This window comes from Ambystoma mexicanum, chromosome 9 (assembly GCF_040938575.1).
Source record: "Ambystoma mexicanum isolate Mex_15411 chromosome 9, UKY_AmexF1_1, whole genome shotgun sequence".
Taxonomy (NCBI): Eukaryota; Metazoa; Chordata; class Amphibia; order Caudata; family Ambystomatidae; genus Ambystoma; species Ambystoma mexicanum.
In genome coordinates, this window is record NC_090931.1 from 1,444,031,022 (window position 1) to 1,444,056,544 (window position 25,523).

At 46.3% G+C, this 25,523-nt stretch overlaps 1 protein-coding gene across 2 annotated transcripts in view; it reads right to left on the bottom strand.

Moving 5' to 3' along the window:
• IHH (Indian hedgehog signaling molecule) overlaps positions 1-25,523 on the bottom strand; it is a 188,787-nt gene that overhangs the window by 53,836 nt on the left and 109,428 nt on the right. For both annotated transcript variants that reach the window (XM_069616864.1, XM_069616865.1), the window contains exon 2: positions 25,150-25,411. In XM_069616864.1, the coding sequence (XP_069472965.1) occupies positions 25,150-25,411 (262 nt within the window). The remainder of the gene's footprint in view (positions 1-25,149; positions 25,412-25,523) is intronic.

The window sequence follows — 25,523 nt, forward strand, 5'->3', positions numbered from 1 at the left end:
GGATTTAGGGTTTGGGGGAGGGGCGCTATTGGGATGTCTGTGTTCTCTACTATAGAAGAAAAACAGACAAATTAACAACACAGAGCCATATCAAAAGTGATTCTTTCAGTTATGTTCCACCCTGTGTGTTATTGGATTGTCCACAATTGCCTTTACCTCATAATTGACCCTCATTTGGAGGGTGTCTCCCATTTTGGTCTCGTTCTGCTGATTCACTTCAGTGTGATCCTACACCTAGTAAACTTTCATCAGTCCCAAGAAGTATGTCTGTCTCCTTAGACTTCAATGGGATCTGTGTGCAGCACTATTTAACTTAACTGATGCCAGGGGCTTTATTGTGATTTGTACAACGCAGAATCTCCTTGAAAATGTATCAAAGGGTTGAAAGGAAGAGCACCGACTGCTGACAGACTGAGCAAAAAGGTGAATGTGTGTGTCTAAATGCTGAGCCACGGGTCTCCCTCTTGGGTGCAGAGTCTCTCCAGCATGTACCTGTTATGCTGTGCTAGAGTGAGGTAGAGGCTAGTTCGAGACTAGTGCATCCCATGTGTGATGTCTTGTCTTGTGCCTCTGATCAGGTGCTGCACATCCCAATGCGGCTGTGTTCCCTAAATGCCAGGGAGGGGTAACCCTGGGTTGGCATTACATTAACTTTACACTAGTGCACGTCCAAGTAGAACGAAGGCAAACATTGCCCTTGTGCACAAAATATTATTTTTGTTATTATTATATACTAATCCTAAATATATGACATTTATGCACACAGAAATATACATTAAAAGAAAATTGGAAATTGACGTTTATAGACAGCCATGCATAATTCACATTGAGTGTCAAGTACTATTCCAATGGCACGATCCATCGATATCGAGTCAAATATCAGGTTGCAATCGATTCCAACCATTTTTCAATTTCTCGCCACAGACAAGTCAAACAGGCTATTAAATTGTTGTTCTCCCCTCCATGTACCGAGTCGACAACTCATTAGTGTTGGGGTAAATAGCCTCACACACCCCTTACGCCAGCAAAGATTTCTGACGCAAAAGTGCCAAATACCAACATTCTGTTAAGAAATATTTCACACGTTCAATTTGATCAGCTCTACACAAACGACAAGTTCTCAGGGATTTATTAACTTTATTCCACGCCCCCTTCTTTTCACCGGATTGTACTAAATTAAATTAAATTGTATTCTCATATAATCTCTTCCAATGTTTTAATAGTAGTAGACTTATAGCATGGCAGCAATCCTCTGTTTACTTTTTTCTTCGTGTATCAATGGCAGCCATTGAAAGAGAGAAGGGACTAGATGTAGTCCCTTCTCCCCTTCCATGGTGGCCATTTTGTTTCTTCTTTTTTTTACTCATTGCAATAAGCCCCTTGCCGGCGGGGGCATTACCTGACACAGTAATCCCCCAGCCCCCCGGCTTGGGCCTTATTGCTTAATAAGTGCATGCAGGGGATCCACGTTGTATTTAATAACAAAATGAAGTCTACATTGATTGGCAATACATTTTGTTGAAGGTACTGATAGTTTGGCCCTCAGATATTCTACTTATACGATCTTAGATAAGTATGTACACAAAGAGAAGTTGTTCCCATCAGGCATTATTTATATCCACTTAGGCACATATCTATAATAGGGCCAAATGCTTCACAATTATTAATTTTGGTCAACCCTGCTGGAAAAAAGTAAAGAATTAATCTTCAGATACAAACACAAGAAAATACCCCAAACAGTTTTTTTTTTGTACAAATTTGAAATTAACAAATATTCTAATGTTTCTAAAAAAACAGGGGGTGCTGCTTGTAAAGAAATGCAAAGCAACACAGGTATAAGAAAAATAAAAAAACGCAATAGCATACATGAAATATAATAAATATACAGAAACATACAGAAAGAAAAAGAACAATTCAAGCAAACTAACTAGGCAAAGGGCACCTAATCTAAGTATTTTTCTTAAGGTAAAGGAAACAAACATATAAACATCGAAGGTCTACATAACATCATGCACCCTCCCATGAAATATTCACATGGCTATAATTCAAATTTGTAATCAGCCTAGGGCCAGGGGTCCATCCCTAGATATGGATGCGGACAAAAATGTAAAGGGAAGGGACATTAGGACGTTTCGGCAGTGTCATTTTTTTCCCACCTTCATCAGGACCAGGAAAGTAAAGGACCCAGCACACGCGGGCATGGAGTCTAATCAAGAGAGCAGAGAATTATTCATTTATCTTCCGGGTGGAACTGCCAAATCCAAGTTGCAATGCATTAAAACGAGAGCTCAAAGTCCGAGAAAAAGAGCACACCCTTAATGTCGGGAACTGGACTTAATGAACCATGAATGGCAGGCCAAAATCCGGAACGAATGCAAACCTCAACGTAGGGGAAGACCTCAATATGAAAGGGAAACAGAGAACTTCAGTTTCACTCACTTGGAATTAGGGATGTAACGGTATAACGGTATACCGTTAAAGATACCGTGAACCACTTAATTGAACAATAATAACCGTCACATTGTTTATACCGGTATACCGTTTATACCGTTAAGTGTGCTTTTCAGTCTGATTTGGAAAGGCTGCAGAAAGCAAGTGCTGCGCAGTCTTGGTCTTGCACTGTTGGATGTGCCGTCTGCCGAGTAGTTTCAGTTGGAGCAGTTTTTAATGCCATTCCATAAACCACACGTGCCTGACACAATCAATATGTTAGCAATAGGAAGAATAAATACAGCGCCAAGAAGGAAAAGGGTTTACTTTGGGATGGCGGCTTTGGGGTTTATATATTTATAATGGATAATGTTTGCTAAACATATGACAATGGGGGATTTCCCTGGTTCCATCATTGAATTTACATATAATAAGTCACACTGCGAAATTCACTCAGCTCTGTGGGTATTCCCTGCTGCCATACCAAAGGGTAACATGTCCGTGATTACTGAACACCTTTTGGCCCGCAAGTAAACTAAAGGCTGTAACGTAAAGAGTGCGTGTGTGTGTTCATGTGCACATGCGTATACTACCATCAGCCTCCATTGATCGGTGGCATGCAGGTTATCAAGATGGCAACATGTTCATCTTCACCAGTAGCCAGTGGGGGAACTAAAAGCCTAAATGACCACTTAAGAAAAGCTATTCAGTTTGCTTTGCCAGTCGCAGCAGGGCCACCCCCCCTCCTCTTCACACGTGTGTTTGGTGGAAGCAAGGGGTGGCATTTCAGTGGAAAGTATGTTGAAAAGCCCAATTCTGGCCCTGGGTGCCGGGTTTTGTTTGTGATGATAAATCTGACAATTTATGACCTTTTAGAAAATATTTGTTAAGATTAGTTAACTCCACCTGCTATACCGCGATAACCATGATATACCGTCATTTGGCAAGAAGGTTATCGTACCGTCATAAAACTAATACCGTTCCACCCCTACTTGGAATAGAGGATGGCGTGGAGGCATGTGTCAAATAACACAGCCCACCCACAAACACAAGGTGAGTCTTACTGTGTGTTCGAATGGGGGCCAAGTGCTTCTGACTCCACTGAGAAGAAAAGTACAACACAAGCGATCAATTCACGTGTCATGTTCCTCCTCCTTTGCCTCATTTCCCCCTCCTCCCTTGCCTCGTCGCGCCTTGAAACACTTGTGTATAGGCGTGTTACAAATGCCATATCATATCATATAATATGCCACCCCAGTTGAACAACAACTTTGATACAAACGGCGTGTATTTCGCCGGACCTCCGAAGCGAAATGTCAACACCGAATGTCAAGCCACTAATTGTTCTCAAACAGAAGCTTTCCATTTTACATAATTCTTGGGGCTTGTCATTTACCCATATTTCGGATCCATAAAAAATGGTTGGGATGATTTTAGCCAAGTAGATGTGTTCAAGGGCTTTAACAGTATATCCAGAATTGGGTTTGGCGCCCCCTATTCTAAATGGAAGTAACTGCTGTAGTGACTGCCACGCATTTATGAATGTGCCAGTTCAACTTCCATTCGACTATAACCCCCAAATAGTTATAAAGGTCCACTTCTTTTATAGCACAGACATTCAAATTCCATTTGAAGCCTCCCTTAAGCGTTAAAATTCTGGTCTGAAATGTCATTATCTTAGTTTTGGCAACAGTAATAATAGTACAGCACCAGCTCACCCGAGTGCATCAAAGCACTGTAAATAACAGTTGATATCATTACCCAGCACATGGTACTCAGTGTATTGACCTTGGAAGGATGTGTTGGCGCTGCCGGGATTCGAACCTGTGTCAGCAGGCTATACACAGATGTGAGAAAGGAGTGCTAAGCTTGCTGTGCTATCTGACCAGCTATCCAAGCCATTGGACCCGTAGAGTTCCTAATCTGGATGGATAAGCAAGGACACGGCCCAATTCACCAGCTAGATCAGACATGTACAAATTAAACAAAGTAGAAGCAAGGACGCAACGCTACTTTAATCCAGTATATGTTGGTATGGGTTTGCAGAGTTTGCCATCTTGCGTATATCTAACTGAGACCTTGGTGTTATCTTTGATCATATGGTTTCAAATTGCTCTAGTGCACAAAACATTCTTTCAGTACATTATTTGCACCGTGGCAATATCTTAGTCCCAGTCCTAGTAGTGCAAAAATGCATTGGAAGAATATGTTTTGTGCACTAGTGCAAAGTTTTGCATTTGCGCTAATTGGACATGCACTAGCGTAATGTTTCTGTAGATCTTCCCCCCGACTTTCCAGGCCAACCAGAACTGGTGGCAACACAAACATTCATAGCTGGGTTTTCATTGGATGTCGGGTTTTCCCCTCTCAGGACTCAACCTGGTTTCGAAGGACTACTGTGCACACTTCGTGGCAAATCGCCTTTACCATTCCTCAAGCAAATATCGGCAATTCAGAAAAGAATGTTGCACAATTGTGCAGCACATTCACATCCTGCCATTTTGTGTACTTGTTGGGTGCTTTTGCACAGCAGCAGCGTGCACAGATACCTACTTCGTAACCCCATCGTACCACGGAAAGGAAAACAATGTTGCACATTTCCAGCTGCAAACACGTAGATTGTGCATTATTGAGCAAAATTGTCAGATCCTGCTTGCTTGGCTGCACAGGATAGGCTAAACACATATGGTCCAAATCCAGACAGTGAAGGGGATTAGAGACACCCCCACCCCCGCCCCCGCCCCCGGCCCGGCATCTATTTCGTCCACCCATCTACTTGCTGTGTCGCCCCTGCTGCGCATTAGTCACAGACATCATCTTGCCTTCTCCACAACTCTAACAGCCCTCATGAGCCACATGCTCTTCCTTTGTGTCCCATTAGTTTGCATATAATGCATTTGTGCATGTATACACCAAAATAATGGTTACATGTGATTTTCTCGAATGATAAAACAAAGAATTAATTTTGAACTAAGAAGAAACGTTTCAAAAATAACGATTTTCGTTTCCAATGTTTTTGGGGGGGTCCCCCCAGAATCCACCCTTTAAAAAAAATACTTTTCCCCACCCCTAAAACTATTATTCCCAACCACATTATATATATATTTTTCCAAAGTTCGTTTTTTTAAATAGATGATTTGGGTAAGTTTAAAAATGCATTCTTTGTTTTCTATTCAATAACATCATTGCATACAAGAACATAATGTGGGTCCTTTCAATTCTCAAGGTGACTAACTTAGAATGTCCTAAAACCCGTGGAGTAGGTGCTTAACATTGAGTTTGGTGGTGCCCACTCGAGCGGGCCCTATGCGGGACTTGTGGCCCACAGGCGCTCGCCCGATGGGTATCCAATAATATTGTAGCCAACAAAAATCTAGTCCGTGGAAAACTCAGTCAAAAGTGCAGCTGGAAAGTAGCCAAAAATGTAGCACTGCTAGGATAATAGGTAGGGTTAAGAAGGGTTGTCCCGGGAGGATAGCTTAACGGCCACATGCGCGCCTTGGAAGCAAGACGACACGAAGCAACACAGGTTCGATCCCCGGGTCCACGCTTAGAAACCTCTGGGTGTTTAAGCGCGTTATAAATGCGCAACTAAGACAAAAAAATAACAATTATGCAACTAAAAAAAACGAACAATTCCTGTAACAGCGCCAACGCTTTAAAAATGCAAAATAAATAAATAAAAATAAAAGGGGTTTGTGATTGACTGGTCTTGGGCTGGGGCGGGTGTCAGGGTAAGGATAGGGGTTAGAGTAAATATGTTGGGGTTTGGTTAGTGCTTAGGGCAGATTAAGCGTCAGGGTAAGTGTTAAAGAAAGGGATACGTAGGTTGGAAAGGGCTGGTGATGTTGGCGATGTTGGCGCAGGATAGGGGTTAGGATAAACCTAGTGGTTAGGGTAACGTAAGCATTCGGGTAAGTGTTAGAGTTGCAGTTAGGGTACGTTTAGAATTACAGCAAGGATTTGGGTTAGGGCAAGGGCTGTGTAATTTGTGGTGAGCTGGTGATGGAGCTGGAGAGAGAGAGAGAGATAGGTTCACTGTTCATTTCCTATTTATATCGCATTTAGTAATATGCAAATAAAATGCATTAGCGCGCTGAAGGGTTCATGTTCTGTGAAAGTTCACCGTAGGATAAGGGTTCTAATTAGAATTAGGGGAAGGTTTAGGACTGGAGTTAGGGTGATTGTGGAGGTTTTGTCAAGGTTTGAGTGATAATTAGGGGTTACAGCCTTGTACTTTTGTTTATTTAAAAATAGATTTTTTTGGCAACCTTATTACAGGCAACATTTTCACACTTTGTATTGCCTGTATTGAATGACTACATTTTCCTGGGGAGATTTTCACATTGAACTGCCCGGGGCTGTCACTGGAGGGGACACACTGCTTATAGAAGAGCTTCCAGTGTCTGCGGAGTGATCAGGAGGGGCACCTCTGGGCCACCTGCAGGCCATTGGACGTGACAAGAACAGACCATGTGAAGGAAATGGTGGCGGGGCATTGATAATGTCAAGGGCCATTGACTCTTTGTTGCGTCCTCACAAAGTCATCAAAATGCCCCTATAAACAAGTGATGGATTGCTGTGTGGGGGAGGGAGATGACTGTTGGGGGCGCTGTTATGTTCAGTGATATACCTAGATAAAAGGACACCCCCCATCAAGTTTCTGACCACATTTTTTTTTTATTAGTTCATTACGAACTTTTAAAAATATTTTCAATTCGCTGTTACATTCCAATTACTTTCTAATAAAAAAAAAGTGAACTTTTAAAATGCTTACAATTCATCATTACATTCCGATTACTTTCAAGGCAAAAAAGTCAGATAACATTCTAAAGCAATTCGACTTGGCTCTAATCTCTTCGGTCTAAGCTTTGTTTTTACTAAGGTGCCCAGCCACAAATTCAATTCCTTTCCTTATTTCCAAGCCTTAGCATTATCAATTTAGCTGATGTTCTGACATTTTGCCTTCTCATTTTTCTAAAAAAAAGATATTAAAGCAAAAGTTAATTTCAGTTCAGCTCCCTCTGAAAGAACAAGCCACCACTCTTCGCCGTTAAGAGAGGGTCTTTTTAGCAATTCCGGTCCCAGATGAACCACATTGCGAAGGTGGAACTAGGGTGGTAGGACACAAGACCTGCGGAAAAAACAGACAAGGCTTGTCTAATGCTGTCCATGCCAGTACTGCCACCCTACCCTTGAGGCACCTTCTGAGGGCCAAATGTTGGCACTCCCAGAAACCGAAACCAAACTCTAATGGACATTAGGGCATTGTGTGATGCCCACCCGACCCATCCCTTCCTCTCTGCTTATTCAGTTTCATGCCTGGGCTAAAAATCAATGATATCTCAACAGGGGACACACGAAGGCTAGGCGTCGCATATCACAGACTGCACACGTCACATTCTTGAATCTATGCACCAAACAAGCTCGTCTGATCTGTAATGAGACGTTAGTGTGCTTAAGCCCCTCCCATCCTCTCCTTTCATCCTTGGGGGGATAGAGGCAGTGGGCGCCTGCCCTGCCCATGGGCATGTCAACACTTCGAGAACATTCAAAGAATAAGTACTTTTGAGGACTCGGGGCCCACGCAATGCCTTGGTTTCCTTGTCATGAAGCGCCAATGAAATCACAAGAAGGGAAACGCAGAGATTGCCCGGCGTGTTTCCTGATGTATAGAGAACGCGCGAGGCACACCCCGCCACATATAGGGCGCTGAAAAGGCTGGTGAAACAATGCGCGCACCCATGACCTCTGAACTCTGCGCCGGAAGCACAAAGTCCTTCTGATGAACCCCGCTGAGGCCTCCTATTAAAGTCATTGAGGGTATGGGCGCTGGTCCACAGAGCTATGTAACTGTGTCTTGGCCCTGACCTCTGCCGCAGAAATGATGTCTCGACCCAAGCACCACTTATTTTCATGTTTCTACTTTCCTATAGTTCGACCTGGAGCCTGAAGGCCGTCAGGGCAGTGTGCACGTGCATTTGGAGAACAATGACAAAACAAACAATATTTGTTATAAGGTAACGTTATTTGAGTGTAACATAATTCACAGAGTCATAGTTGTATTTATTTATTTATCTATGTTTTCCATTGGTAGAGCGCACACAAACCCGTGGGCATCAGGGCGCTTTTACCAGTTCCATGGGCCCAGGTTGGGCAAAGGCATGTATAGGTGCAGACGAGAGCATTAGAGGCATTACGGTCATGGTGAACAGTTGGGAGGCCCTAGGTTTAAGGCATAAATACAGAGGATGCAGTTGCATGCATGGTGACAGTTGCAGATCGCTGGGCTCGAATTCATAGATTGCACCAGGGCAACATAAATATATTATAAAATGCCGGCAGGCTGCAGTGAAGGGCTGTGGGGTGGATTTAGGCGAATAGCCAAGTTTTGACGGTTTTACAAGTTGACACCGTGGCTAGGGAATGAGCAACATAGAGGGCCATTGGGGACTGCATTTTTGACAAGCATGATGCGTACATCAGGATGGTGCCAGAATTATCTGGGTTCCACGCTGCAGCTGTGTTGGGAGACACTGCATCTCAGTGTTGCCAGTACTACAAATTTGGCGTTGTGGCAGACTTCGGGGTACACACTTCTTAAGCATGGTAGAAGAAAAAGGAGGCGATTCATGGTAGGCGCGGTGTGGTGCCACCATACCTTGACATCATGGCCCATCCAGCTACGATAGTGGTCGCTGCGGTAGTTCCACCAGTAGGAAAACAAGCATTGGCAAGGCCAACAGTTTTGCCTTTTATGTAAGCATGGGGTAGGCATTTTCCAGGCAATGCCATATAACACTACCTGGCCATAAAATGGTAACAGCTGTAAAATGGTGCGAGTCCCTGGGCATAAATTAAAAGTGCATGGCAAATGCATATCTAATGCGTACACAGGCCCAAACTGTTGGCTTTGCCAATGCTTGTGTTTAAAGGAATTCAGTGCAAGGACATTCATACTGCTTACAAACCAAGGGGATGCCGGCACACTTCATGAAGCAATTATATTACACCAGGGGCACATTTATAGCTGCAATTAAGCGATTTACTCTCAGAAGACTGCTTAGAAATAAAACTGGCTGGAACTTACAGCACACAGTTTAGTGTTACTGCCAGTGCTTAATTTGTGGGGGGGTTTGTAATGGCTCAGCCCTGGCACTTATTTCTGAACCCTGGCACTTATTTTCTCAGGCTCATTCTGATTATGATGATGTTTTTCTGAAAAGTTATTATTTTAACACTCATTCCGTAGTCACACCACAAAGAACAACAGTGTGCACTGGGTGCAGTGTCTTCATTCTGGGCGAGGACAGGGTTAGTTTTCATGGACTTTTCATGGAGAATGAGTTGGAAGGTGACAACGCTTGGTGCTCCAGTCATCCTGCATGACAATAGTGCAGCACCTCTGCTACTGAAGTGTGTGTGGGTTGACAATAAGGCGACAGTCACCAGCCAGCGGAACAAACACAGGAGCAAAGCCAGGGAAAAGGCCACTGCCTAAGAGGAGTGTCTGCCATGAGCGCCAAACTATACACAGCAAGAGACTTTGCTGCAGTGTTTGATAGGCAGGTTCACCAGTCCAGTTCAGGGATGATTTTTCCTGCATTTGTCAATTCATTTACCATAAGAGAAAAGCTTGTTACCTTTGGTTTCTGTGGATCGAAGCATGTTCCAATTACCGTCTAGTGAATCTGATCAAAATGTCAACAATGATTATGTGTTTAAAGAATCACTCAAACATTTGCCTTAAACCAGTATGTTATGTTATTGTATGTCGATTGGCATCTATAAGTTGCACATCTGCCATGCGTAGTGCACCCATCACCCGCAATAGCGGTTTGGAGTTGCAGGTAATATCCTAAATATGCGGACACTTTGGGGCACTGCTGCGGGTGTTGGCTAGAGTGGGCTGGGAGTTGCCCGCCTCGATGTGTCCCGCATGTGCTAGAAAATATTGGGCCCTGGGACATATTATTTACAAATTAAGCACTGGTTACTGCTTGATGGAGCTATATCAAAGAGTTCCCTGGAGCATGTGTTTGGGGGAGAGAGTTTGTTTGTTTGATTATTTTATTTGTATGGCGCTCCAAACCCAAAGGTATCCGGTCGGCAATGTACAAGTTACATACAGCGGTTACATAAGGCAAGGAGCATTGGTGAACATACATTGCAGTTAGCATGGGCTAAAGCTTAGCAAATTGCGAGCAGAGCAGGATGGGTGCTGCAGGTTGGATACAAGCACAACTCTGTTACCAGTTAAGCATTTTGCAGAGTGGTTGTCATAGTTCGTGGGTTACATAGTAGTTGATAATGCAGATGCAGTGGGTGGGTAGAAGCTTGGCTAGAAACTTAGCGAGTTGTAGGTGGGTGTGCTCAGGATTACATGTTAGGGCACGTCTCAGTGTCAGCTGGGCTTACCACTGGGACGTAGATTATTCTTGCGCGGCTAGCCAGGTTCTCAGTTTCTTTCGAAAGGGGAGGTAGGCTGCCTCGGATCTGATGTCAGGAGGCAGTGCATTCCACATTTTTGCGCCAGGACAGGGAAGCTCTTTCCTCCCGATTTTTCTAGTTTGTATCTTGGGATGGTGAGTTGGTTCAGCTGGGCAGATCTGGTGGGTCTGTCAGAGTGGTTTATTGAGAACTTGCAGAGTCGTAGTCATTAGCAGGGCCATGGACAGACAATGTGTGCCCAATAACCAAACAGCAACCAAAAGGTGTGTGTCCCTCATCACATCCCAATTCCCTCCTTGCTGTACTTCAATGCAATAGTTTTGGCTTAGGGGTGGCACTTTGGCAACACATAATAGCGAAGACTAAAAAAGGATGTGGGGTGCTTAGGATAGGTATTGTAGAGTACCACCAGGGGAGCAGGCTGCCATGTCTTGGGGGAATGACTTCAGTGGTGACAGTGGTCACTACAGCAGTTCCAGGATATAGGAGACAGGTCAGGGAGTAATGAGACAGGTTAGTGGAAAGTGTTGTGGGTGATGAGGTCAGCACAAAAGAGTGCTTGCTGTGGCTTGACGTTGGCATGCAAGTTGCTGTGACAGGGGGTCTCTCGGATAATTCCACAACATCTTGAAGGCTGAAGCAGGTGGCAGGGGGCCAAAGCCAATCACTGCCCCTCATTCTGCCAAGACATTGCTGCATTGCCTGATCACAGCCACCACCGCCCTCCCCCGCCCCAACCACTTGGATGTATATGGGCTGATTGTCATCCCTTGCCCTTTGAGTTAAAACCACACTTACAACTCACTGATGCTTAGATCCTGCACCCACCCTGGCCACACTCACTGTGAAAGTTGCAGGCTAATCTCCTGCCCCATCCTTTTGTACATATGTTAAACTTCTCTCTGTGTATGGCTGTCTTGCCTTCGATGTGCACTTTTTAAAAATGTTCTATGTGTGTGTTCTACCGCTTTACCATAATTGTCCAGCCCGACCGCTGAGCGGGAGAGATATAACCATCCATCCGTCACCTCTTTTGGTTTGCTTTAGTCACCCCGAGTGGGACGGGTATGCTGTGGGTCCCATGTCTACTGGGCCTAGAGCCCGAAGCTACTCCTCACTGATGACGCCCAATGAGACCGCAACATGTCTGGGGATGCGTGTGGTCTCGTGCAGAAGGGATGTGACCCAGCAGTTCAGGCTGGACTACCCCTTTTGGGGTGGGTCACGCCAGATTGGCATATGGTCTTACCCCTTTCTGTAATAGCTTGGCAGGTGAAGAATGAGGGTCTGGAGGGTAAGAGCCCCAGAGCGATGCCAGAGGTTAAGATTGATTCCAACCTTCCATTCATCACCTCTTTTGTTTCGCAGGATTACTGGGGGGAACATTTTCCAGCAATCTCACTGCTCTTTCTGGAAGAGGTGCAGCGTGCCACCTACTGTCCGGCAAAGCACCACCCAATTTTGTGGCTTGGCCTGTGGGCTAGTGGGAGGCACTGCGGGGCAGGAGTTTGTCACTAAAACTCTGTAGACCAAACTGTGCCCTGTAGCTCTCTCTGGATTTCTGCATAGAAGTACTGGGAGAAACCAGTATGTTCCTGTGTGTAACTGGACCCAGAGGATCGGGCAGCTGGAATGAGCCCTTTTACAGAGGAGGCCAATGGAAAGCGTTTTGAAAGCCCTAGCTCCTTGGCACTTTAGATGGCAAATAAATAAATACATATAGATAATTGATGGGTATTCGGGCAAAGAGTAGAGCTATGAAGTTCCAAAGAGAAGGGGATTTCTCCCGGGGAAAAGGTCGGAGACAGCATAATACACCTAGGTCATCATTGGAGGGCGTGGCTCACTGTCCCTGGTGTAGGGGCTCAGTGGGCTACTATACCCCTGGTTTTGAAGGGGTGCAAAGGGGCAAACCCCTTGCATAGCCACCAGCTGCAAAGCACCCCAACACTCTTCCAGCTGCAACCAATGGACCAGCAACCTAATCGAGTCTCTGCATGGGAATATACCACCTGCCCCGGAATAAACGGGGCCGGATTTGGGGCAAGCCTGCACTAGAACTATGTTATGCCTGGGGCATGGTATTCAGAAGTGTTCTTTTCCGCTCACAGTTCTTCATATAAATGAAATGGATAAGAGGGCAACCCAGGACACAGGGGCGAACATTCTACTGTGCACATAAAAAGTAAAGAAGCGATTTATTGGGAACCCTTGAAAGCATTATAGAGGGATCAGGGCAGCTAATCTACCAGCTAAACTGGTAAAATAGCTCAGTGGGCTGGTTCGTACCTACTAGCCTGTAGGTCGCAGGTTCAACTCCCTGCAAGGTTGACTCAACCGTTCATCTTTCCAAGGTCTATAAAGTGAGTACCAATTTCAATTGGGTATTAATCATGTATGTAAATATGTTCAGTGTAAAGTGCTTTGGATAAAAGCGCTATATAAATAACAACTTCTTATTACTGTGGCACTGGGAGGAAGAGAGCAACACTGCACACATTGTACTTTGATGGAGCAAAAATGTAGTTGTGTTTTCTGTGCTGCACCTCCACTGACAAAGCAAAAAACCTAGGAACAAATATCTCCTTCCCTCGGCAAATCAGAGCACTAGCAAACAGGCACATCATCAATTGCACCTTCTGAAACCAACCATCCCCTTTTTGGGAATGAAGCACTAATCAGAACCTGGCGCAACTTTTGGGCAAGCTGGACTATTGCATCGGACTGCACATGCGGCCCTTGCTCTGCCTAAGCAAGCAACGCGAGAAGGTGCAAGTAGGCTGACTAGACTCATAATCAGCCAAAGTAACACGAGCACAGCTCATGAGCACATTCCTGAAATCAGGGCCGGCTTTAGCCGCAGCAGCGCCCTGGCCAGAATTGGCACCTCCCTGCGTGCCCCTGAGCTAGTGCATGAGCGCCCTATTCCAATGAAAACAGCCTTGCTAGTGCAAGGACGTCATTTAGGGGTCGCCAGGGGTTGCACTTGCGACCCCTGAGATCTCCCTTGCTACCCCTAAAAAAAATGTTTCTAGAGTGGTCGGTGTTCTTGTTCAGGCTTCTTAAAAAAAATGGGGTTCCACAAGTGTAACACTTTGAGCAGTGACCCTAAATAAGAAAGAAATGTGTCTTTCTAGAATTCCATACAATAATTGCTAGACTGATTAAAGGTTTATTTCAGGCACACTTCAAGGAGTGAGTCACTGATTTAGTCTGTTCTTAAACACCTCAAATTCACAATGCAGACAAAATCCTCCTAAAGGCATTTAGAGTAGAATACGCATCCATTTTGGACTAAGTATTTGGCTTGTCAGTTATTGCATGTTTTTTTTCTGCTGATACATATTGTGGTCCATTCTTGTATGAAATGTATATCACGTTACAGTGATATTGTAACCATATTTTTCATAGTGTACTTAGGAACAATGCTATGTGATGCAACTTCCTGTTTTGTCAATGGGTAAAAGGTTGTGTTCCATCGCTTCCCATGATGTCAATTCGGGGTATGTTCAAATGGCATCACTTCCTGTGATGTCATCAGAGGTCAAGGGTCTTGTGATGTCACTTCCGCTACCCCTGGCATTTTGGTGAAATGACATCACTCCCGCGTCGGAGCAGGGTGGTAATCCTCCGAATAGGGTGCTGATGCAAAGCATCAGCACACTATTGTTATTAAAAGCGCCTGCCTCCGCATTTAATAACAAAAGGGTACCTGCCACGCCTTCTCCCACACGCCAGCTCGGGGGAGCCCTTGAAAGACTCCCCCAAGCTGGTGGGCCAGGGGGCTAAAGGCGCCCTGAAATGGCTGCCCTTAGAGCAACCAACGCAAACGAATACTCATTCACTACCCACAATGCAACACTTCCCACAGACTCTACCGAAAGGAAAGAGCGAAGTACTCCTCCGAGCACAATCCTCATTGCCAGCCAGATCTTCCACAGCCAAGAGATTACAAACCCTCCAAATGAAAAAAAGCAAAGACTGGATCAAGGATTTTAATATCACCAGGTGGCCCCTCCAAATGGACCCCAAGGAATCTACAGAATCATTTTGCAAGATTCAACACGCAAACTTCTTAAAGAAAGCTTTCAGAAGTAGAACAAAAGTCCTCTGGGGCTCTAAGAATGAGACGCTTCACATCTATAACGAAACGTACAATCCCCCCATTAAGCCATCGTAGCCATTCGCAGGAGTGCGATGAAGTCGCTGTGAAGGGTAAAGGGCATTCACTTTCTTACTGCCCAATCTCCTCGCCCCATCGTTGGCTGCTAGAGGAAGTGGTCCCCAATACAGATTTCTTTTTTCCCATGTCACCCCTAAAAATCACATCAAACAAACAGATCCATGAAAACCAAAATAATTGTGCAAAGGATTTGAGTGTGCACTTTGCTTCTGTCGCATTCATTCTCTTGTCTCTCAATGGACTCTGAGCCTCATTCTGGGTTTGGCGGTAATTCTGTGGATTTACTGCCATGCTTTCGTACCCTTATCACCGCTCTGGTGGGTGTGCAGACAGATTCTGAGAGGTGGTATGTAAGTGTTAATCTCTCTTTTTTTTAGGTTCACACGACTCCCTGGGGATATCGGCAGAATAATCACCAGCGGCAGTTCCGCCAATATATAGCGGTACAATGGAGGCATTCCCTCCTGCAACGAGCTGGAGGTGTGGCCTCTACTTCAAGGTCACACTTGGAATTTAGAGGTGCCGCCCAACAAAATAATGGTGCTAAGGGAATAACTGCCATATTTTTTACTGCCGCACCAAACTGTCTCTTTCTACCACACTCTGGCCACAGGTTTTGTAAAAGGCCTGCCTGCGCCGGAAGTAGGATTTCACATCTGAACACTGGGCATTCTGGGAATGAACCCGGAAGCCAAGCACAGGGGCCTGACAGCAACTGCTACTTCTCTCCTGCAGGGAAAGCGGGGCGTGCTTGTGGTGTCAGGACGAGGCCTTGCAGCCTCTGCTGCTGCAGGGAAAGCGGCATGTGCTTAGGACGAGGTCTCGCAGCCTCTGCTGCTGCAGGGAAAGCGGCATGTGCTTAGGGCGAGGTCTCGCAGCCTCTGCTGCTGCAGGGAAAGCGGATGTGCTTAGGGCGAGGTCTCGCAGCCTCTGCTGCTGCAGGGAAAGCGGCATGTGCTTAGGACGAGGTCTCGCAGCCTCTGCTGCTGCAGGGAAAGCGGCATGTGCTTAGGGCGAGGTCTCGCAGCCTCTGCTGCTGCAGGGAAAGCGGATGTGCTTAGGGCGAGGTCTCGCAGCCTCTGCTGCTGCAGGGAAAGCGGGATGTGCTTAGGGCGAGGTCTCGCAGCCTCTGCTGCTGCAGGGAAAGCGGGATGTGCTTAGGGCGAGGTCTCGCAGCCTCTGCTGCTGCAGGGAAAGCGGGATGTGCTTAGGGCGAGGCCTCGCAGCCTCTGCTGCTGCAGGGAAATCGGGATGTGCTTAGGGCGAGGTCTCGCAGCCTCTGCTGCTGCAGGGAAAGCGGGATGTGCTTAGGGCGAGGCCTCGCAGCCTCTGCTGCTGCAGGGAAAGCGGGATGTGCTTAGGGCGAGGCCTCGCAGCCTCTGCTGCTGCAGGGAAAGCGGCATGTGCTTAGGGCGAGGTCTCGCAGCCTCTGCTCGCTCGCTACCCAGTGTTACTCCAAGTTTCACAGGGCACTGTGGAAGCAGTTCTCTTATCTCTGGACCAATTCCAAACAGCGATAATCTGGCGATTAAACACAATAGTCTCCCATTCACGCCTCATCTTCTCCCAAACCTAAGTTAATGTGTAGGGCCACTTGCCAGCACAGCGCCTGAAGAATGGGGCATTTAAGGGGAGTCTGCTTCTTAAGGCTGATTTCATTACGTCCCTTTACTTATTTGCCCACTTGAAAAATGGGAGGGAAATGAGGGATTCTCAGATGCACTAAAACGAAGGGGACATTTGGGGTCTCTCATGTTCAGTACTGGCCTGTTTCATGGAAGGAAAAATAGTGTGTTAAAAAAAAGAAGCCAGTATGTCATCTTTGCCAACACCACGAAATCCTGTGCATTATGGTGAACGATATGCAGTATGGATGATGATGTGCGGTTATTGGACCAGTGGTACAAAAACAGCCAGAGTTATATACATGTCCAGGCAAACTCTACAAAACCAATCCCAAACTCCAGGACATTCACAGAGTCCTCAGCGAACACCTTTTAACCTTTCGAAGGCACTACACCAGGACTGGTGAACAGATATGCCTCTATCAAGAAGCACTGACCTACGTTCGGGATCAAACTCTCATGTTTCCCACTCGTCCTTAGTGGGTTAACTTTTGGAATCAGAGTTTTCTTGGAAGAACAGATACAACAAAATGAACAGTATTCCCAGATTCTCACAGTAATACTTCCGTGCTTCAGCTTGTATCAAAATGTGGCATAGTCAAATGGTGCGGGATCATGGGAGTCGTAGTCCAAAACATCTCGAGAGCTGCATTTCTGGAGACCCCTACACTGGGAGGTAGGGAAGCATTCTATTCTTCTGTGTTAGTATTGCACAGTTATGCATTGCTAGGCTGTGCAATACTACCTTTATTTGTGGGCGTTGACCCCCATCGGAAGATGACTCGTTTTAAGGTGTTTGGATGGAGTAGCAGCATGGCACCCCTCGGCCCTCCACATAAGGGGACTTGGGGGAGGAAAGCCAACCAACTTGCAAAGAAATTCTACCTCACCCTGTTTGCTGAACCACAAGGACCTGTGCAGGTGATAGGGTGGCAGGCGATAACCCAGCTGGTACAGGGTCCAATGAACAGTGATTGGCCGAGCAATTAAGGCAGAACGCTGAGGCCTGGGGCGGTATTCTATTCTCACCGTAGCTAGATGGGGCTTGCAAAGAGGCTCAAAAATGGGGGTACACGAGTATGATACTGACCGGTCATGTTAAAGTTTTGTAGTTGTGCAAATGTTGGCCCTGTCCAAGGGTTTAAAATGGAGAGAACTGCAGTTTAGTTTGTGGGTACTGTGCGTGGCCGCCATAGCAGCCTGCTGGGATGTGTCCATGCTGTCGTATCAGCGGCATAGCAGCCTGCTGGGATGTGTTTGCACGGGTGTATGAGCGGCATAGTAGCCTGCTGGGATGTGTTCGTGCCGTCCTATCAGCGGCATAGCAGCCTGCTGGGATGTGTCCGTGCTGTCGTATCAGCGGCATAGCAGCCTGCTGGGATGTGTCCGTGCTGTCGTATCAGCAGCATAGCAGCCTGCTGGGATGTGTCCATGCTGTTGTATCAGCGGTATAGCAGCCCTGTTTTTAGTGCAGGCACTGTGCACTGACAGTACAGTAGGTCACCTGAAAAATGCCGGCACTGCACATGTAAACTACAGCAGGCCTGCTGAGAAGTGGCAATACTGTCCCTTAAATGTATATCAGCTGTGCTTAAAGAGCAGGCACTGTGCATGAAAGGTATAGCAGGCCTTCTGAGAATTTCCTGTGCTGTCACATTAAAAGTAAAGCAGCTCTGCTTAGAAGTGCCAGCTTTAAAGTAGTGGTGCCATAATGGGCTGCTGAATGTGGTCCAGCCTATCAGATTCCTGCCAATGTGACCCATTGGCTTCACCCATTAGCCCAAAACCTATACCCTACCATTAGCTCCTCTCTTTCCAAAGACCAGACCTCAGAGTGCCAGCACTACTGGAGTCCGTGGCCCAACGCACCGACTTTTGACACAGGTATTTGCTATAACTGAACGTGTCCATGATTGCTGTTATCATTTCTATATGCTTTTAAAGCCTTCATCTGTCTAGTGTTATTAATTGTGTTGATTGTGGGAACGAACACAGCTTCATTTTTTCTGGAACTGTACTGCTTCTGCCTGATGTAGCTTTCCTGGCGCTGATGACCCACCTACCTCAAGCCTACTGGAGTCGGTTCTTCAGATGCCTCACGTTTCCATCGGTCAATCCCTTACCTACCGTAGGTCTGCTGTGGTTGACCCCTCCAATGCCTCAAGCCTCCTGGGGTTGATAGCATAGATCCCAAGGATGATACCTCAAAGAACTCAAGTCTCCAGGGGTTGATACCTCAGATACCTCAAATAAACAGTGGTTGATGAGGTTGTTTATTTGGATGCTTCAAGTCTCCCGGGGTGAATAGCATAGATACCACATGTCTCCCGGGGATGATACCTCAAACAGATGGGGTTGATGCTTCTGATATCTCAATTCCCGTAGGGTTGATACTTCAGACACTTCAAGCCTCCTTGCGGTTGGTAAACAGAGATGCCTCATGAGGCCTGGGGTTGATAAACTCAGACATTTCAAGTCATATTAGGTTGATACCTCAGATACCTCAAGTCTTTTGGGGTGGATGTTTCAGATCGTTCAGATCTCCTTGGATGTATTCCTTGTATACTTCAAGGCTCTTGGGGTTGATACCTCAAGCCTCCTGGGGTGGATGTTTCAGATAGTTCAGATCTCCTTGGATGTATTCCTTGTACACTTCAAGGCTCTTGGAGTTGATACCTCAAGCTCCCGGGTTGATTTCTTGAATAACTCAAGGCTCCTGGGGTTGACAATTCAGATACCTAAGTAACCAGAGCTTGATAAGTCGGATACTGGAAAAGTGTTGGTGATTTGGATATCTAACATCTCCTGGCGTTCATAATTTCAGAAACCTCAAGTCTCCTCGGGTTAATAGCACCAAGCACCTCAAGTCATCTTGGGTTGATGCTTCAGTTATCTCAAGTCTCCAGTGGACGATGATTTTTATTGTTCAAGACTCATGGGTTTAATATTCAGATCCCTCAAGTAACCTGTGAATGATTGCAAGCATACCACAAGTCACCCAAGGTTGGCAATTCAGACATCTCACTTCTCCTGTGGTTGATTCTTTAGCCAAGACTCTTGGGGTTGAGGCCTCACATATCTCAAGTTTCATGGGGTTGATATGGTCAAATACCTCATGTTTACTGGGGTGGGTAGCCTCAGACACCTCAAGTCCGCTTGGTTGATTCTACAGATGTCTCATGTCTTCTGGGGTTGAGTCCTTAGTCACCTCTGGTCTTCTAGGATTGATTCCTCGAGAACCTCAAGTCTCCTGCAATTGATTCCTCACTTCACTTGAGTCTCCTGCAGTGGATAACCTTGGATACCTCAAGACTCCTGGGGATGATAACCTCAGATATCTCAATATTTCTGGAATTTATTTCTTAGATACATCAATGTATTCCAAATCTCCTAGGGTTTATAACCTTGGATACGCCATGTCTCTCTAAGTTGCTCTTCAAATGGTTTGGCTTGCTCCCGTGTGGTGGAGGCGAGTGGCACGGTTACCTTTTCCCACCTGACCAGATGACTTAAGAATTATGTTGTGGAAAAGTCTGCACATCTAATACCACACCAGATCTGACTGTCTCCTAATCACGGGGAGTGCTGTACTATGGTAAATATCTCTCACATGTAGAACACCTACTATGATCACTGAGAATATTTGCAGCTTCTTTGAGCACACCTGCTGCAAAGTCAACAAGATCAGATGCACTCATTCCAGCCACATCGATTGCACCCTCTGCGAATATGACACCTCCTCTTGCCATACCATCTGCAACAATGTACCATTTGTTCAATTCCCAAACCATATCACTTAGATGATTTGTATCCTCCCTGATTCCAACTACCTCAAACCTGGAAGTTATTTATACCCTCCCTGGCTACACATAACTCCACCAATGAGATTATTTACATCCTCTCAGATTACACCTACCTCAGCCCATGAGATGATTGCAACCTCAGTTGCAACGGTTACAGAAATCCCAAAGAGTGGAAGCATCCTTCATGATCAAACCCATTGTATATGGGTGCATTATGTGTGTTCTCCTAGGACATACCCAAACAAACAGTTGGGCCCATGAGCACCCCAATCTTATTAAATGCACTAGAACTCATGAGAACCTTTTGCACTCCCTGGAAGCATGTACTGCAAAAACAAATCAGTACCTCTCTCTGGTACAATATCCAGACCACTAAGAGTACTCTCCTTAAGAGCAGGCCCACCTTGGCCCATCCCACATTATCAACAATGTTTGATTGGCTAGCATTAAAGATCTCCCTTGCAAGTTTCAGATGAGTACCAAGGGAATATTTCACAGCCCCAGCTTTTCCTGTTTGTATATAGAAATATGCGTCTTCACATGAGGAAAGCAGAGTCCTTATATGCACCCCAACCATACCAGCGTACAGTCTCCCCCCAAGGTTTTAGGTGATTTGGACATCACTAGTGTTTGCTACAGGGGATAATGGAGGGGATACAGTCTTGTTCCAGGGCAGAAGACACTAGTATCATACCGGCTTGCCCAAGTTTAGAGATGGCCAGATAGTGAAATAATTTACAAGGTGATAGGGGACCTGTCTGTATCAATCCTATTTCTAATTAGTGTGCTTGGGGGCTGCATTAGAACAATCACATCTCTGAAGCAAGAGTTTGCAGTTGTACAATCTGAGTTCTAATCAGAGATGCAATGTTAATGAGAGAGAGAGACTGCCAGTAGATAATCTTATGTTTCAAGAGAGAGGGTTTTCCGGTATGAAACCTTACTCTAAGTCACGAGGACCACATTTAGAATCGTCTTGCATTGTCTAGGGTAAGTGGAGACCTATTAGTGTTTTCCCCAAGGTGATGGTGACCTGCTTGGCTTCAAGGTTGTCACAGGTGAGCAGGAACCGCCTAGATACCGTATTGTCCATGGTGAGAGAGAACAAGCTGGTTGAGTCTTGCTCCAAGTTAGGAAGACCTGCCATTATCCGGTTTCATCCCAGGTGAATGAGGACCTGCTGACACAGCGTTGTGTTAAGTAGAAAGGACCTGCTGGTACCCAGTTATATTCACGACAAGGAGTACCTGATAGGAACATTCCTCTCCCAGACGAGGAGGGCCGGTCTGTATTCAGTTTTGTCTTAGGATAGGAGGGCCTGTCAATCCAGTCTTCTTTTTTGCAGGTGAGGACCTACCAGTATCCTCTCTTGTCACAGTTGTGGAGGGGCTTCTAGTATCCAAGTTTGCTCTAGGCGAGGAAGACCTAACACTAGTATTCAGTCTGGTCTGAGGTTAGGCAGACATGCAAATATCCAGGCTTGTCACAGGGGAGGCGGACCCGCCAGCATGCAGTCTTGTTGCAGGTGAAGATGATCTGTGATCATGCAGTCTTGTCACAGGTGAGGAGGGCATGCCAGTATCCAGCCTTGTCACGGGTCAAGATGACCTGCCAGTATCCAGCCTTGTCACAGGTGAGGAGGGCATGCCAGTATCCAGCCTTGTCACGGGTCAAGATGACCTGCCAGTATCCAGCCTTGTCACAGGTGAAGATGACCTGCCAGTATCCAGCCTTGTCACGGGTCAAGATGACCTGCCAGTATCCAGTCTTGTCACGGGTCAAGATGACCTGCCAGTATCCAGCCTTGTCACGGGTCAAGATGACCTACCAGTATCCAGCCTTGTCACAGGTGAAGATGACCTGCCAGTATCCAGCCTTGTCACGGGTCAAGATGACCTGCCAGTATCCAGCCTTGTCCCGGGTCAAGATGACCTGCCAGTATCCAGCCTTGTCCCGGGTCAAGATGACCTGCCAGTATCCAGTCTTGTCACGGGTCAAGATGACCTGCCAGTATCCAGCCTTGTCACGGGTCAAGATGACCTGCCAGTATCCAGCCTTGTCACAGGTGAAGATGACCTGCCAGTATCCAGCCTTGTCACGGGTCAAGATGACCTGCCAGTATCCAGTCTTGTCACAGGTGAGGAGGGCATGCCAGTATCCAGCCTTGTCACAGGTAAGGTTGACCTGCCAGTAGCCAATCTTGCTCTAGGTGAGGATGACCTGTCAGTATCCAGAATTGTTGAAGAGGAGGATTTACAATTATCCAGTCTTGTCACAGGTGTGGAGGACCTGCCAGTATCCAGCCTTGTTTTAGGCGAGGAGGGTCTACCAGTAACCAATCCTCTCACATCTGGGGAGGACCTGCCAGAATCCAGCCTTGTCACAGGTAAGGATGACCTGCCAGTAGTCAATCCTGCTCTAGGTGATGAGGACCTGCCAGAATCCAGTATTGTTGCAGAAGAAGATGATTTTCAATTATCCAGTCTTGTCACAGGTGGGGAGGACTTGCCAGAATCCAGTCTTATCACAGGTGAGGATGATCTGTTGATAAGGTCCAGCCCAGGTGAATGAGGACCGGCTTATACAGTCTTTCCCCAAGACAGTGCAGACCGTCCTTATCTTATCTTCTCCTAGTTGATGAGAATCTGGCATGCAAGTATGTATTTATTTTGTAAAGTCCTGCCAGTAGAAGCCAATAGAAGGTGTAGGAGAAATGGCATTTTCCAGTACTGTCCTATTTGAGGGGGACATTCTTTTCCCAGTCTCGTGCCCATTGTGAAAGACCTTCAGGTGTCCTGGATATTCCCAGGTGTGAGCGAACCAACTTGTGTAGTATTGTCCCAAGCGAGGTGGACTTGCGCAATGTTGGTCAATGTGATGGAGGGCCTGCATTATCAGGTCCCATGCCACTTGAGCAGGATCTCTTGTCATCTACTCTTTCCCCAGAACTGAGAAGTAACCGATCATCCATTCTTGCTCTTGTTGAAGATATACAACCTATATCCACGGATGCCTACTCATGCCCAATAACTAACCGTGCAGTGTTACTTTCAGTGAAAGAGATCAGCAGTGCAGTCTTGTCCCAGGTGAGAAGGACCCGTCGGTGTCCTGTCTTGTCCCAGGGGAGAGAGAACCTTCGTGTGCAGTCTTGTCCAAGGTGAGTAGAACTTGACTGTGTAGTCTTGTTCTATGTGAGTGAGAACCCGCTCCTCTTGTAGAGGTTCTGATGTAATCCAGTCTTGTCCCAGAGTATGAAGGAACTGCTCACCCATCATTCTTGTCCCATTTGTCCAATACCTGCGTGTGCCTTGTTGTCGGAAGTGAGCCAGCTTGGTTAGTCTTGGGATAGTTGGACAAAGTCTGGCCAGTGTCTGGTCATCCCCTAGGTGAGAAGGACCAGACAGAATAGCTGTACAATTGACACTTTACATCCCTTAACGCTGAAATTAAAGGGCCCTGCAGTTCACTCATTGGATGTGGGACCCATCTCTATGCCTGACATTGTAATGGGCTGCAGCCAGAGACACAACTGCCCAAATCTAGGTTTGAAGCAAAATATGCACTATTGTCTATTTGGATGAAGGAAGACGATGGACTCGGGGTGGCCTGATCCCAGGCAATGAAAGCTCCTCGCCATCTTTCAAACACAGAGCCACTGCAATGCTTAAAAAAGCCACCCTATGCCGAGGCAGCACTTCTCCACGCTCCTCAACATAGAACCGGGCTATATGTGCCACTCTCTATGAATGTGCCTGGTGAGGTATGCACTGTATAGGGAGCTGTTTTATTAGACATAACTTGTGCACAGCACCTTCACGTGGCTAAGTATTCAAAAGAATATCTAACCGATAGGTTTTCTCTAATGTGTGTCGGTGTATGAGTGTCCCTGGAATCTCCCTTAAGTGGTATGTTTCCCCTCTTGGGAGTGTTAAAGCAGGGAGAGCAATGGACCCATTCAGAAACCTTTGCACTGGCGCAAATGAGGCGATGCCAGGGAGTACCTCTGAAATTTCACCTGCTCCATTTGACCCGATTCATAAACCCCAGAACTGGAGCTACTCTGAGATGGTCACGTGAACACGCCAGTAACACGGATTTGCTGGAGGGCTTCTCATAGATGCCCCATGATGTTGCACATCCTCTCCGCTGTAGGTTCTGCGAATCAGGCATGAAGTAGCAGATGAGCACCTGAAATATTCACTTCTATGCGATTTCATCAAGGAGAAATCATCATTTTTTTAAATTCAATTTGGCCACAAATGTATGTGGGGGAGACCCCATGCAGCCTACTTCTCACCTCCCCCCACCTTAACTATTACATATAGTTGCGGCCAAATTTGTTTTAAAAAAATTCGACGAATTCTCCTGCGATCAAACCTCTCTATCCCAAATATTCACAGGCAAATCCTGACTTTCTTCAGAAGAATTCTTTATGAGTCTGACCCAATAGGTCACACTAGAGAAATAAGGGAAGCCACACTTCCCATAGACTGACCACCAATTCTATTTAATCGTGGTAAACAAGTGAGAGGCCCAGAAAGAAGACCGCAGCAGGTGGTGTTCCTGAAACCAAGACAGTACATGGACATTGCAGAACAATAAGACAATGGATTCTCTGCCATCAAGTAGTCGTTCTCTTTACATCGTGAGCCCTTACCGGACTTCACTGAGCAGTGAATGTGAGCCTTGGACTCGTAGTAGACCCAGTCGAACCCGGCTTCCACGGCCAGCCGGGCCAGCATGCCGTACTTGTTGCGGTCCCGGTCCGATGTGGTGATGTCCACGGCCCGCCCTTCGTAGTGCAGTGACTCCTCGGAGTGGTGACCGTCTTCGTCCCACCCCTCGGTCACCCGAAGTTTCACCCCCGGCCACTGGTTCATGACCGAGATGGCTAAGGAGTTAAGCCTGTCTTTGCAGCGCTGGAGAAAAAAGATGAAACACCCAGTTAAAGTCATGCGAGTACAAATCAAGGACAATAGGGTCCACACTGCTGTAAAGTTGATTGTAAGTATTTGTAATGATTTTGATAAT